General features: G+C 36.8%; 1 protein-coding gene across 2 annotated transcripts in view; it reads right to left on the bottom strand.

Annotated features, from left to right (window-relative positions):
* LOC127636016 (protein unc-13 homolog B-like) overlaps positions 1-16491 on the bottom strand; it is a 125758-nt gene that overhangs the window by 45534 nt on the left and 63733 nt on the right. For both annotated transcript variants that reach the window (XM_052116373.1, XM_052116372.1), the window contains exons 11-16: positions 4993-5039; positions 4695-4773; positions 3309-3383; positions 2172-2391; positions 608-835; positions 298-439 (exon numbers count right to left, since the gene is read on the bottom strand). In XM_052116373.1, the coding sequence (XP_051972333.1) occupies positions 298-439; positions 608-835; positions 2172-2391; positions 3309-3383; positions 4695-4773; positions 4993-5039 (791 nt within the window). The remainder of the gene's footprint in view (positions 1-297; positions 440-607; positions 836-2171; positions 2392-3308; positions 3384-4694; positions 4774-4992; positions 5040-16491) is intronic.

Genomic DNA, 16491 nt, shown 5'->3' with positions numbered 1-16491 from the left:
TGTAAATGTTAAGCACATTTGTGCTAAAGACAAGAGACAAGAAGTGACATTTAAATTAGTCAAACTAAGATTTCTCTAGTAGAGAGCACCAAGTGCTGTCGGCCCAATCATAGCCTGTTCCCTCAGACAAGTGTACGCAACTAAGAAAAAAGAGATCCACAACTAGGCGAAACACAATTTGAGAACGAGTGCCTGGGACAAAAACACACACACACATACACACACACAAAAAAAACAACACAGAGGATGACACTTAAAATCAAAGAGATGGTTTATGATTGGTTGAATCATACTTACAAATGAAATTTCTCCTCCCAGACAGGGTTGAGGTTGCCATAGATTGTCTTGGTCCTCTTCTTGGTTTTACCCACTTGGACAGTCACGTAGGGGTCACTGGAACCCGTCTTATCTTTCGCCTGCAGGCCCTGAGCGCAAACAACTACAACAGACAGATTAGAAGACAGCAAGTCAAAGTTAGTGATGAGGTTTCACATTGGTTTATCACTTAAATTTCTAATAAAGCTGAAGTGTATAATTTCTGCAACATACGCGTCACCAAACAGAATTTAGTGTTTTAAACAGCATGACAGTTTTATAGAAAATGCACCTGTGATGGTGATCTTGGCAGACCACTTGGAGGTTCCATCCAGTACGCTTTGCTTTATGGTCTTCATCTGCTGGGCGTGAATGGCCTTACTGACGACAAACACATCTCGGATGACTTCAAAGATTTCAGGTTTGTTCCTCTCCCGGATCTTCATGCGATCCTTCATGGCCATGATGATGTTCTGAGTGCGATCCTCAGCTCCATGCTTGGAGCTTTTCTCAGCCGCACCTGAATGAAAGAGGTAATTAGGGCTACCAGCATTTTGTCAAGATTTATTGAAAGAATTTATTGTCAGATCTGAAGCAAGCATCATTTTAAATCATTCCTTAACTTTAGCTAATGGACCTGTCATCAGGGTAATTTCACTGAGAAAAGTCCATCTGGAAAAATCAGTTTACCATGACAGATATCTAACAGTATCAAAAGCAGACAGTAGACAGTAATGTTTTGGAAGGACAGAACCTCAAACATGCCCCACAATTTCACCTGCCATAACATTTTAAATATTGTATTTATTTTTTATTTATATATTTAAAAATAATTATATTGTTAGATATGATGTAATTAAAAATAATAATAAAAAAAAAAATAATTGGTATTTATTTTCTCTTGATTTTAATCCCAATTATGACTTAACTACCTGTTAACAGACCATAACGCAATATTTCAAACAGATTGAAATCAATATAAACATATTTTTAATATGTTATATATTTATAATATTTATATTTTATACTTTATACTATATAATAATAATAATAATAATAATAATAATAATAATAATAATATGTATCTTTTAAAGTAACATTACAAATATGTCCTGACAGAAGGAAGAGAGGTTGATTTAAAAAAATAAAGAATGGTAGATTAGTATAGTTTAGGTCATTTAAAAAAATTCTATAAATTTTTTAATCAACTTTTTTCAACACCAACAGGTATTTATGACAATATTTATAAAATCAGGCAACATCAAGGTTTGCCTTCATTCTGAAGGTCCTCTGTCCATATTTCACCTGCTATGAGGTCAACAAGGCGCTGGTGCATCAACAGAGTTGAGACAGAGTTGAGAATTCAAAACCATCCTCTATTCTCAATTTCTTCTTAATTCAAGATGAATGCTAGACTTGTCAACATTTATAATAAATATTTGACATGATGCCCATTTTATTTTTGAATTTGATGTAGTTGACACATATCTATCGATAAGCAAAAAACAAAAAACTGTGGAAATGTGAATATTGTGAATATTTAATATTAGTGAATACTTCATAACATGTTTAAAAGATTAATACATAATACATCAACTTATTTATGCACTTCCGTAGCCTGTTTTGTCCCATGTCTCAAGAATAAGTGATCTATTCACAATCCATCTTTCACTCAAATGTGTTCATGTAGCTCAACAGGAGCATGGTGTTAGCAACAAAATGGTCAAGGGTTTTGATTCCCAGAAAACACAAATAGCCTACTGATAAAATGTATACCTTGAATTAATCTTAGAAGCATTAGATGCTTTGGATGAGAGCATCTGCCAAATGCACAAATGTATACGTAAAGTACTTACGCTGCAAGCAGTCTGCATTGAGCAGCTCTTGGCACTTCTCATGACACTTGACGCCACATTCTGTGCAGCGCATGCCCTGCCGCGCGATACCCCACAGAAGCCCCTCACACTCGTAGCAGTAGGTAGGTGTGGTGGCCGTCCATACATCAAAGTTGTGAGGTGTGGTACAGGAGATGGGGTAGATTAAAGCTTGTAGTGTTTTCTTATACACATGATTCTTCTGCAGAAGTGAGAGATAAAGTTTAAAAGATGATACGTTTTTATTTAAAAAAAATAAACAATAGAGCTAAAATTATATTCAGGTTAATTATGAAATTGGATTATGCCTGATTGGATTCCTGATGCCGTTTACTTCAAGTAATAAAAAACACAGTGCCATAAGTCTGAGACCATAATGGACTTAAAAATAACGTCTTTAGGGGGCTTGGGCAGCTCAGCGAGTTTTGACGCTGACTACCACCTCTGGAGTCGTGAGTTTGAATCCAGGGTGTAAGTGACTCCAGCCTGGTCTTCTAAGCAACCAAATTGGCCCGGTTGCTATGGAGGGTATTGTCACATGGGGTAACCTCAATTAGGGGTTCTTGCTCTCAATGGGATGCATGGCGAGTTGTGCGTGGATTGCAGAGAGTAGCATGAGCCTCCACATGCTGTGAGTCTCCGCAGTGTCATGCACAACGAGTCATGTGATAAGATGTGCGGATTGACTGTCTCAGAAGCGGAGGCAACTGACACTTGTCCTCTACCACCCGGATTGAGGTGAGTAACTGCGCCACCATGAGGACCTAGTAAGCAGTGGTAATTGGGCATTCCGAAATTGGAATAAAATAAATAAAAAAACAAATAAAGTTTTTAGGATTTTGAATAATTTAAACAAGAAAACATTATAATATCGTATAAATAAGAAATATTAAAGATTCTGCACTATTTCTAGGTCAATAATCAAATAAGGACTTAAATTGTTAAGATTTAATTATTAAATTAAAAAAATACAAATACAAGCATTTTCACTTGTGGTCTCTGAGTTTTAGACTCCACGGTAGAATTTAAACTTAAATCTTAAACGTAACTTTTCAAGAGAATCTAAATGAAGAGGGACTACCACAGTATGGTCTGAGACAACTAGACAATTATACTGACCAGTTCTTCATCTTTTATGGAGGAGCGTGAGGCCATCGCAGATGCAATACCTGCCTTCCTGGCCTGAACCAGAGACTATGATAGAAAGTACAGATGTTAGAACAGTGGAAAACATTGTAAAATCCCTGTTAAACACCCGTGGTGAAACCGGAAATCTGGATGCTAATAACAAGCATCTAAACAAAAGAACAACAACCAAGAACTCATAAACTAGGGTTGGTAACTACAGAATGGGAGTCCCAGAAATCAAAAGGCAAGCTAAAATGAACGTGTAGTTAGGGGACAAGGGGTTAAGGAAGAAATGAAATCAAACCACCACTAGTAAGCTTGGGTATGATCTGAAGCATCCAAAACACCCTGTTAGATGTAATGTAACAGCTCCTTGTAAAAAGCCATTTTGACAATAATGGCCCACACATGTCAATGCATGTAGGAGGAAAAGCAAGTAAACTAATTAAAAGTAAACCATTGGATAGGTTGAGTGTTTTATTTTTGCTTGTACAGTATATCAAGTAAGATTCTAATTGTTTGCAAATACATAATGTATAAAATGTTGCATTGCATGCTAAAGACCCTATAAGATGGTCTGGCAAACATAAAAACACTTGTGTTGACATATTTCCTATTAAAACAGAAAATTGAGGCAGGACATATTGTCATGTTCACTTAGTTATTTATCTACAACTAATATCATAATGTATCGATTTAAATTTTATGACAGTGTATTTAAATAACAAATTATAATATTCCTTCAAACAGCAGATAGTTCACTGAACGTGTATGGGATGTTTAAACAATGAAACATTGTTTCATCATAATGTACCTCAATTAATGTCACAAGTAATTGTACCAATTTTTCTACTTGTGTATTTGCATACTACTAGGGCAATACTGATCCCATTGATCCAGTATTGTCTAATCCGACTTGATATAAACAAACAAAAAGTAGGTTTGGTCTCATCTGAGGGGCATTATAAAAACTTACCATAGCCTGACCATGCAGAGTGAATGCGTTCAAGAGAGTTGTAGAGGTTTAATTTGAGGTTTTTCATAAGGAGAATAGATGGTTAAGAATTTTTCTCAATGACTTCATATCTTTTGAGTCATAACTAAAAGGTATAATGCTAGTCCTTTATATCACTCATGATACTGGGAATTGCTTAAATAGGCATTTTTTGTAAGGAGTGATTAAAATCCAACATTTTAATCAAATAATAATAAAATAATATTTTCCTGAAATTGTTGATCAAGCAAGAACATTTTTAGAAAGATTGGACTTGGAGTGTAATTTATTGCCATTGTGGAATAACACCATGCTGAGAAGAATTATAAAAACACAGGTAGCACTGTTCATCATTGTACTGTAAGACTTAGATAAGCACTTACCACATCGCTAACCAGGGGAATGGCTTTCTTCTTCCGTAGATCTGGCATACTGTCAATTCCAAATATTCCACTACCGTTTCTGTGGATATCAACACTTTGTAAAGGAGTACTTTCCATGCTTCATAATTAATAAATTAACAGGAAAACATATTAATAATTAATCAATAAAGTTTAAATTATTATATAACACATTAATAGTTAATGACAAACCAATGGTTAAACAAAAACTAAGAAATTAAGTTACAAAAAGTCACAGGCTCACAGTTTATTATAAATTGGAGTTCAATGATAAACTTACCCAGCTTTAGTCCAAGCATGTCTGGAGTTATCTCCATTTTCTTTGCCCTATTACATCAAAAGAACAGTTTAGAATGGTTACCGTGAGGGGGCAGCCAAAAACAATGTTTTACTCAAAAAAATAAAACCTAAACAAACCCTAAAATAAATGACGAGGACAAAGGATTGGTTGAGTTTCATCTAAATGCATGACAATGCAAACCAAAACATGCCATCCAAGACTTTATATTGAGGATGACATCCTCATAGTTAGAAATTCTTGACAATCTGATCTAAATGACTGACATGCAACTCATGAGGTCAGAGCATGAGATGAATTCAAAACAGGGAAATTAATAATTAACAAACAGCAAAACTTCAGATTTTTTTTTTTTTTTGTAACTGCAAAATACAAATGAACAGTATAACATATGGCGCTTCGGGAATAAATAAAAGAGACTAACAGTTGAAAATTATTAAGGATTATTAGGGATATTAGGGACCAGAGATTAATGTAGCCTACTGATCAGAGTTGGGGAGGTTAACATGTTGTGTCAGTTTTCTGGAAGTAAAAAGTAATTAATTATTTTAATTTAGACTATAATACTGAAGTCATGTATGTAACTTTCCTTTTTAATTTATTTACTGACAAATACAACTGAAAACCTCTGCCTTCCACATAACATGTAGGTCTACAGTGTTGCATGACAATGAGCCTACACTGAAAGTAAGCAGAGCAAAGTGACAGAACAAAACTAAATTGCTCCCATTCAAATCAACGTAGCTGCCCATAAATCATAATGATGGAACTAAATACGCTTTTTTAGGAGTGATGCAAAAATGCAACATTTCATTTTCCAATACTGGTACTGGGGTATGGAAATTTTGTATAAAAACTGTTTGTCAGATCCCTTAATGCCTAAAATGACAAACTTCTAGTAAACTGTCACTGTGTATGTCATCTATGCTAAACCATTAATGGCAATATCCTTGCATAAACGAATATACAGCTTATCCAGCTGGCCATCCCGAGTTCCCCAAGGCATGTGGTATGTTCCATTGCTTTAAAAAGCAACAAAACAAGACCAAGACTAGTATTTCCAATGAATTTAAAAACATGTCAATTTACATGAATCTACGCATAACAAAAGAGAAGCAAAATAACACATAAAAATATAAAAGGACACAAAGCATTGAATGTTTAATTAGAGCTCTTCTGTGTATGACAGAAGATGCAGAAAATGAAGTAGATGTAGAGGGCAACCTCATACACATATCTTATGTTGCAATAAAGAATGAACAAAACATTGTCAATATTGGGAATAAATAAACAAAATAAAAAAACAATAATGGGAATTGACCAAAACATAATCATAACCTGATCATCTTCCCTGCTTCCCTCTGTAAGACAGAGTAGGATAAAGGGAAAAAAAGAAAGTAGAAAAAAAAAAACAGTAGATTTGGTGTGATATAGATTCACAGAAACAGTAAGAAATTTAGTTAAGCTGAATTACAAATGTTACTCAGTAACACAAAACTAAAGATAGATTTTTGGTTGTTGACCCATAATAAAATTGTACCTTGTTTAAGTTCTTCCTCAGAGAAAATGTTCTTTGAGGCATTGGCAATCCGGGACATTCTATGTCGATGTCTCTTCTCTTTGAGAACTCGTTGAATATTGGCAAGGCACTTCTGATGGTGAGGGTCTACAAGAGCTGGTTCACTGTCAACTCTACACCCCGCCTGTTTAGCATCGACATCTGTCTCCAGTAATCCTAAATTGGTGCCCTCTGGGTTTATTTCAATATTAACTGAGCCAGATCCCACTTTGTCAGCATAAAACTCAATGCTCCCTGAACTGCGGTCCAAATGTTTTGGGCTGAGCTCTGGAATACAATGCGAATTGAAAAGTATCGGATCTGTCAAAGCTTCCTCAATGGTATCGGAGTGGTACAGTGAACAGTATTCAGTTGGAGTATGAGAAGGGAAGAGAGTGCTTGGAGTAGAATCTATAGGGTCAAAAGATTGAGAATTGCATCGCAGGGTTCGTAATTCGAGCTCACGTTTGTCACCCTTCTTTTGGGGCGACTCACAGAGGTCTAAAGTCCTACTGTCAGTGGCTACAATATTGTCTAACTTTGATTCGCCAATGGTCGTGCCTACCACTTCAAGTTCATTTGATTTGCAAGGACTTGAGACAATAGACTTGATGTCCTCATCTAGACACTGGGGTTCAGGTGTGTCAAGCTTCGTCAGGGCTCCTCTTAGAGCTGACTGGAAGGATAACATGGCTTTGCTCATCTTTGCAACATCATACCCTAGAGTAGGTTGCTGTGAATCCTCTGTGTCGGTGTTATCAGAGTAATCTAGATCACACTGATCTTCAGAAACACTTGGGCAAACTCCTTTTGGCCACTCTACGTTGAAATGTTCTTCACAGAGGCAAAGCTCGCAAGAAGAGTGTAGATTCTGGCAACTGACATCACAGTCTGTCATTCCAACGGTCGAGCAACTAAGGCTTCGGGACGGCCCACTAAATGATTCATAAGCATAGGCATCCATCGTGTGGTATCCTGAACTTCGGGAATACATGCAATTCGATGCACATTCACATCCAACATCACTGACAGTCTGTTTCTTGGGATGTCTCCAGTCTTCAACACTGGATGAACTTGATGGTGAGTCATTGTGGTTTCCAAACAGTAGGGAGAGGTGTTCCGAGCTGCTACGCGACGAATGACCTGGTGTGCTGCTGGTCTCTCCCCCACTGTACCTGTACCAGGCATCTGGACACCCATTATTTTCCATTTCATCTGCACTGTTCTGGCAAGAGCAGTAATCCTCTTCACTGCATCCTGTGTGTTCACTCCACCTACCCTCTCCACTCATGCTCAGCTGCATTTCTGAACAATTGCTACAATTGCTACTTTGTTGGACAGCTTCCCTAAAATAAACACTACCATCTTGATCTTGACTGTTTGGACTATGACCTGAGGACAGGGAGCTAGTACTTATAAACTCATGCCCATAAACATGTTCAAGATGACCGCAGACGGACTTCTTAACTCTGGAGGAGGGTGCGTGATAGTTCTCAGAAATCTCAGGGTTTGGTAATTTGTCTCTTCGAGTTGCATCTTGATAATTCGTTTTCATGTCCCACTCTGACATATTAGGTCTGGTCATGAGAGGTCTATCTTCATTCTTATCCAATTTTCTATTCTTTTCTATTGGGCTATTATTTCTGCTTTGGGAGACAGCACTAGGATTCTGCCTACCAGGGCTCCTTTGATGAGCCACAAGTCTTTGAGGTGACAGATGGCCTACAGCACCAACTGAGTACAGCTCCTCGATTTCCATCAACACAGCATCTACACAACAGGACACCTCATCCACCGAGCCACTCACAGACGTCAGGTATTGCCTCAAGTCTGAGATCTCCTCCTGGATTTTATTAATCCCCTGCAGCTCCTTCAAGATGTGCTCCACTATGGTGCTTGAGCCACTTTCTTTTTTCTCACCTTCCTCTGTGTTCTTAATTTGGCTTTGTTTGTTATTCACGGCATCTCTTCTACCTACATAGCCAGAGCCACTGTCTTCGGTTTGGTCTGTAGGTTCCAATGGAGGTCCATTTATGCATGGGATCCTGATATTAACCTCACTGTTAAGCTCCACCTGCCCAATGAAGGTTTTCTTGGAGGTTTTAGTATGACCCACAAAACTACATTGAGTTGAGAGACTACTCTCATGTCTAGAAGGGTCTCTCTTTATGCCACAGATGAACATGTCATTTTCTATCTCCACAGGAGAGCTCTGGGAGTCATTGATGGTGAACTCTCCTGAGCTCTGGAGGAATCTCTGAAGCTTCTTGCGTAGGCCGCGACTGACTTTAGGACTCTGGGTCTTTTTCTTGCCAAGCTCTCTTTTCTTAGACATTTTTGGCTGAAGTTCGCCCAACACACTTGTTTCATCTTGCTCATTGGAATGGTTCCGTGATAACATCCCTTAGATTCGGATGCGCCTCAGGTACTCACCAGAACCTTGAAGTTCTGGTGCATGTGATTACAGAGCTGTTGCATTTCACCTATATTACACAGGGCAGCACTTTTCAGTTCAAGCTCAAACAGAGCCTCAGGCACACCTGATATTTGAGAATAATGACATTGATTAATATTAATTTCACATGTTTATTTTGTAACATAATGGAGGTTGCAAAGATCTGGATGTACAGTCCATCTATAATGCATGGGAGCTCAATAGAGCTGTCGTAACTTACATGTTAACGTATTAAATGATCAGCGTTTAACACTGTTAACACATTTATTCAATTTGCCATTATTACAGGTTAATGTTATAAACGTTTTTTAGAATGCTCCAAACAAAATACCAAACAAATAACTATACATAGGCCTAGTTTTAGTTGTCTTGAAACTGAATAAATTAACACCTTAACTCTGAAAACAAATTGTGATCAAATATTTTAAGCAATTGAGAGCCCTACTGATATTTCCAAGCTCATTCAAAATTCTGCACTCCATAAGTGATCTTGACACTGCAAATTTCATCAAGACTGTACATAATCTATAAATTATACTAATGCAGACACACAAACAAACCCAAGTAAAACGACGCCCATTACAGGAAGAGAGTAAGAGTGAGCACACTTGGATCTCTGCCATGTAGTGAAGAAGTACCACAGAGTGCTACATGGATTATGGAATTGTGACAGAAACCCCTTAGTGGCATCTGAGGATATCACAAGTCAAACAAGAGAGTGGATTCTAGGCTAAATCATCTGTCACTTTGGAAAAAGGTGTGATTTTGTAAAGCTGGCCTAAGCTTACCAATTAAACTTTCCATTTAAACACACTCCAAGCAATTAATAAACAGCATTGCCATAGTTCAGTAAAGCACAAAAAGCATAAACCATAAGTGTTAAAAATGCTATAATTTTGTTACAGTACACTGTTGTAGAATTGATTAGGTTCAAGACTACCAAATTGTTGGGGCATAGATTACATTTTATTTCTGCCTGTTACATTCTAACAGCAATGGTTACAACATAGGGAGGGTGACAGGCCAGCTGTATTCACTGTGCATCATAATTGTTAAGCAGAACCTGGCGGGTTTAATAGCAGCTTCACCCCGTTTCCTTCCAGTCAGAGAAAAATGTTAGCTAGTCTCGTCTGGGTAAACTAGGCTGTTTAGTTTCTCTCCCTTGTCATTATTTATGGGTTTTAAGAAAATATTGCTCTAGAAGGCTATAAAGGCTGATGCTGTATGTAATTACAATTGTCAATTTTATGTATTATGTACTTATAATTACCCCACAAAAATAAAAGCAATTTCGATGTGTTGTTTAATTAATAAAACAAATAACAAAACCACTCATACCAAAGCAACATATTCTCAGAACTCAATAAACATTTTCCCTGTCACACTAATGTTGGCCTTTTATACAATTAGCTAACGGACTTGTTCCTTACTAGCAAGGCAAATATTCAACATTAGAAAACTTTCATATGGTGTCACAATTTTAAATGTCTTTTCTCAACATAATGTTCTGAGATCATTTATATGCAGTAAAATACAGGTTTATAATTAACATAAACATTCTGTTTGAACATCAAAAGCACAGAACACAGATTTCCATCATATGTGCTTGTGGGACAGAAATCCTACCAGGCAGTCATTGAAATTCACAGACGGTCCTCTTTGTTATTCTCCAAAAGCATTTAATGGCTAACATGATCTTTACTGTGACTCCAGCGATGAGCATTTAGGTCTGCACTTTTTAAGGGCACTTATTTGACAATAAATTAAATGAAAGTTCTCTCATCATTTACTCGCCCTCATGTTGTTCCAAACCCTTATGACTTTTTTCTTTCTTTCCATGGAACATGACAGGAAATGTTATGCAGAATGTTAGCAGACATTCACTTTCAGCATTTTAAACAGAATCTACAGTAAGTGAATGGTAATGAAGACTAACATTCTGCCTAACATCTCTTTTCTCCATACTGATTTAAAAAAAAAAAGAATAAATCAATTAGCCATAGTTCTGAACCCAATTAAAATCTATTACACCCATTACTGGACCCTACAATAAAGGCATAACTCTATGTCATTGGTGTGTGAGTGTGTGTGTGAATGGGTGAATGAGACAGTGTAAAGCGCTTTGGAACCGCTAAGGTTAAAAAAGTCTCTATATAAGTGCAGACCATTTACCATATGTTATGCATACCCAAAAATCATAATTAAACTTTGGATTTCCAAAGTCACAACTTCTATATTCCTATTACACATTCCTAAGTCACCTCAACACATCCACACAACATTTAACCTTTGTCCAAAACCACTCTAAATGGTTGAGTTGTGCATTTACATGATAAGAGTACATCTGGCAAAAACGAATAATTATACACTTTGAAGGACGGCCCTGCAGACCAATGAGATTATTACTGATATGTGGATAAAAAGGCCTCGTTAGACCTACTGGAATTAAATGAGATTGTGAACTCATTTCTGTGCCAGTCATTTCGCAGATAGCAGAGGTATCATGATATTTTATATTCTTGCCTAATTTACTATTCCGACCTACAGACAGATACATGCCCCAGAAATTCTAATAAGAATACATTCTAATAACTCAGCCACGTTGAACCTAGTTTTTTAGGTCAGATTTGTACTTCTGCGAAGGGCTATGAGACATTAGACATGGCTCAAGTTAATCGGTTCTCATCACTAGTGCTCTGTGCTTTCCCTGTTTTACAATTCCCTGGAGCAACCTGTGTTTAGAGACATTAAATCAAAATTGACCGAATTAATATACATTCCTGGTCTTATTTTGAACAATTCTTCAATGCACAATATATATATATATATATTTGTCTTAACAATTTGTTTTGCCTCTTTCCTTATTTTGCTTTGACTTTGCTTATCAGCTTAATTTTACTTATTTTCAACCCATCCCTCAAACCACCTGTCATATAGAGACCACTTTTCTTAATTTAATAAATTCTCGGTAAAAGCAAAGTCCTGTCCAACATTTTTTTTCTCATTAAATACAATGTTTTACCCTGATATATTAATATAATGGAAGTAAATGGGTTGTCAAGGGTGCAATGGTTATTTCTCTTGCCTTGCAGTGTTTGAACCAACAACTGTACAGATGCACTTTATTTTACAGTACGTGTACTTTACTGTGTACTACATGAACTTAGAGAGATAGTTCACCCAAAAATAAAAATTACCTTGTGATTTACTCACCTTCCTGGCATCCCAAATCTTCAATATTGATCTGTTTCTCACCCACATCTTTCAAATCGCTTCAGAATATATGGATTTAAGACCAGAGTCATCCGGAGTACTTTTATTTGGCCCTTATGTGGATTTTGGAGCCTTTACATTTTGGCACCCTTTCACTTGCATTATTGGACCAACAGCACTGGGAAATACTTCTACAAATCATCTGGGATGGCCTAAGCGTGAGTAAATGATGAAATTACATTTTTTTGGTGAACTAACCCTTTAATTTGAGTTAAGGTTAGGGCTGGGGTTAGGATTAGGGTCAGTACCTAGTAATTACTTTAGATGTTGTAATTATATATTATATATACATTTAGAACAGTGCTGTAAAATAAAGTGCTACTATTATGCGTACTAGCCCGGAGTTTTATCAACACCACAAAACACAAGAACAATGACACAAAATGTCCTAAAGCAGGTGCTTCACCCCTTCTACCTATTTTGTTTTCAGCCAAGAGAATGAGTCCACATGTTTTGAATATTTATAAACCAGGTGGCCTCCCTACTGGAAAGCCACCCAGCGTAACAGTCTACGGTGCTTAAGCCAGTGTCCCAGCCTTGCTGGTTTTAGAGGGGTTTTGGGTACTTGTTGGCTGGGCAAGGCTGGGAGACCAACTAAATCAACATGGTTTAAGTTGATGTTTCCAACAGAGTTAACCCTACTTCTAAATAAAAGTACTTCTGATCATTTCTATAATACCTAGAGTTTGGTTCCTGAGGCCACTTGAGGTATTTTGAATGGCATAAACAAGCTAAGAACGATCACAACCCCACTACAGTGTGGACAAAAATGAATTAATAACTATGCAACCTCTAGATTATAAAACACCATACTGCATTCAATGACTGATTTTCACCAGGGCAACACTGAAAAGGTATACAAAAAGTGCAATACTTACCTCATAAAAGACTAAATACAAGCTGCAAAAATCAAGTTTCACTGCGAGTATTCCCGAACATCCAAAACATTCAAGAGTAGAACACAGCAAATAAAAATACTTCCAGATTGTTAAATAAATCAAGTCTCCTGTTCTGCAAGGAATTATCCAGTCGGCTGCTTTAATATTCCAATATATCTATAGCAATGAAGCAGCAGCAACTCAGCTCTCCAGTGACACAGTGACATCCACGCAGTGGAGTGGGTTACAGTCTAGCCAAGTGTGGCACTCTCACAGTGGAGAATCTCTCTCTGAAACAACCTCCTCACTCGCTCTCTCTCTGTCTCAGTGTCCTCTGGCAATATATTCCAGCACAAAGCAAATCTGCAACTGTCAAAATGCCAGCGCTCCATCCCTCATCTATTCCCCTACTCCCTTAGAGCCATTCTCTTGCTGTATGCCCACCCTCTATTAAACATCTGCATGTTACAGTGCACTTTGGTTTTTCCCCTTCATACATAAACACAATTAATGGTGTCATTGCTTTAATACAAACAGGAGTGATACAAACAGTGAAGCATCCCAGTGCTGTTATACTTAATATCAGCACTCTTGGATTGCCAACATTCCAATCAAATAAGAGGACTAAATGCTGTATAATCATCCATTAACATGTCAAGATATGTTATCACATAAAAATGAACCACAAAAAATACAAATGTACATATGCGACATATAGTCTGAGATAATAGCACTACAGCTACCGAAAATCAATCAAATACAGATATTCACACTTTTCTACTCTGTTAGCTACTCTTGAATATTGGGTCTACCAATAATTAACACCATTTAACGAGTTTAAAGAAAAGCAGCCAACATACATTAGGAAACAGAAAATAACAATATTCGAAGGACAAAAAATTTATTTAAAATATTGTTTGCAAAATTAATCAACGTAACAGAAAATTATTTTCAAGCTTACAACTAACAATAACATCAACAATTATTATCATTATCAATTGAAAATTACTTTGTGTCAAATAGCCAAAACAATTAAATAAAAACTGTTAGCCATAAAAGAAAAATAGTATTTGTCTCTCTTGCTCTAAATAGCAGCGCCTGCTACAAACCAATGGCATTTTTAAACTTCTAAAGGAAAAGAAGATGATGACAAGGCCAATTAGGCATTATGTCAAATCTAGCCTCATTACTACATAATTCAGAGAGGTGTGTAAATATTTATCAGCTGTCATTTCTGCTTCTGACTTATGGCTTTAAGATGGCATATGAGAAACTGATCTATAGCTAATGCACCTTCATTTAAAACTTTTATAAGAACAAGCTCATCTCTTGTGTCCATCGCACAAAAATGTATATGGCTGCGCATTGTGCTAAACCACACCCTTTTTCTCCATTCTAACCCTAACCTATTCAATTAGTAGGCTTCTACATAACATTCTCCAGCAACTCTCAAGCAATCACTATAATGGAGCCTCTGTGAAGCCATATGTGAGAGTACTTAATTAGCATTAGCAGTGTTAGGGTAATGGAATAAATTACACCAACTGCCCACATTCATATATATATGTGTGTGTGTGTGTGTGTGTGTGTGTGTGTGTGTGTGTGTGTGTGTGTGTGTGTGTGTGTGTGTGTGTGTGCGTGTGTGTGCGTGTGTGTGTGTGAAAATACAATGCATTCATGATTATTCAGACCCGTTCGTTTGTTTGTTTTTTCACATTTTGTTATGTTGCAGCCTTATGCTAAAATGCTTTAGATCATTTTTTCTACACTCCATACCCCATAATGATAAAGTAAAAACCAGATTTTTGATAACTTTGCAAATTTGAAATAACAAATATCACATTGACATCAGTATTCAGGCCCTTGGCTATGACACTAGAAATTAAGCTCAAGTGCATCACATTTCTCTGGATCATCTTTGAGATGTTTCTGCACTTTGATTGGAGTACACCTGTTACAAAATCAATTGATTGGACATGATTTGGAAAAGCACACAACAGTCTATATAAGGTCTCACAGCTGAAGATGCATATCAGAGCAAAAACCAAGCCACAAGGTCAAAGGAACATACTACAGAGTTCAGAGACAGAATTGTGTCAAGGCAAATATCTGGGGAAGGCTACAAAAAATGTAGGCAGCATTAAAGTTTCCCAATATTATATCTACATTTCTTGATATCTGGAAACCATTCCTAACTCATCTTCATATAAATCAATAACCTGGAACCGGACCAACGCATTCTCCCAACCACACGTTTACAAACAAATAATGAATAATCTCTGAGTATTACTGTACAGTACTACAATTATTCAGTATAGATGTCCTTTATATATATATATGTATATGTATCTGTTTGTATGTATGTGTGTGTATGTATATTTGTATATGTATGTAGATGTATGTATGTGTGTGTATGTATATATGCATATGTATATGTAGGTATGGGTGTATGAATACTTGCATGTATGTGTGTGTATATGTATAATGTTCGATAAGCTGTACTTTTATTTTATTTAAAATCTGCATATTATTGCTATTTAAAAAAAAATGCTATTTTTTATTAAAGATGGTGGTAGTAGGGATGATGATATTGATATTATTATTATTATTATTATTATTATTATAGAATGATTAGTCTTCCCTTCCTCTCTCTTTCTATATAAATGACAATTCATAAAATATTACGTATAAATATGTATACAATTTTGTTAAAAATATAAATGGTCTGGGTCGGGCGTCTGTTCTAGGTGCTGTTGGTGGGTGCAACTGGCATATCCTGTTGGCATAATCATTACAGACTCTGGACTGACTGGCCCTTCCCTTTCACTGCCTCTGGCCAGATCCCTCCCTCAGCATTAAAGAATCATATTGATTTGAGCCTAGAAGCTTAACTACGGGGGTTGGGTGTTGCTGGCGGCGGTGAGGGGAGGGGGGTGGAGTTGTCTGTGGGTTGTGCTCACTGGCAGTTGTGGATCAGCCCCCTGACATAGAGTTTAGAGCAGGTACGGTGACATTATTGACTGACCTAAATGTATTGTTATTTTATTATTATAGATTGCTAGAGCTAATGCTCCTATTATTGTCATGAATTATCATTATAAATATTATCATTGATACTATCACCACTAATATTAATATATTGCTGTTGTTGTGATTGTTGGGGTGATTAATACCCTCACTAAAACTATACTGACACTACCGGACTGCCCCTATCTATACTTGCGTCACAGAAAGGATCTCATGTGCCTACATACACCACTTTATCGATGACTGTGTTGAGCTGTTTTGTATTTCGTTGTTTTTGTTTTGTTTTTGTG

The sequence above is a fragment of the Xyrauchen texanus genome, chromosome 43 (assembly GCF_025860055.1).
Source record: "Xyrauchen texanus isolate HMW12.3.18 chromosome 43, RBS_HiC_50CHRs, whole genome shotgun sequence".
Classification (NCBI taxonomy): domain Eukaryota; kingdom Metazoa; phylum Chordata; class Actinopteri; order Cypriniformes; family Catostomidae; genus Xyrauchen; species Xyrauchen texanus.
Note: the sequence above shows the minus strand (reverse complement) of the source record. Positions and strands in the feature narration are given on the sequence as shown.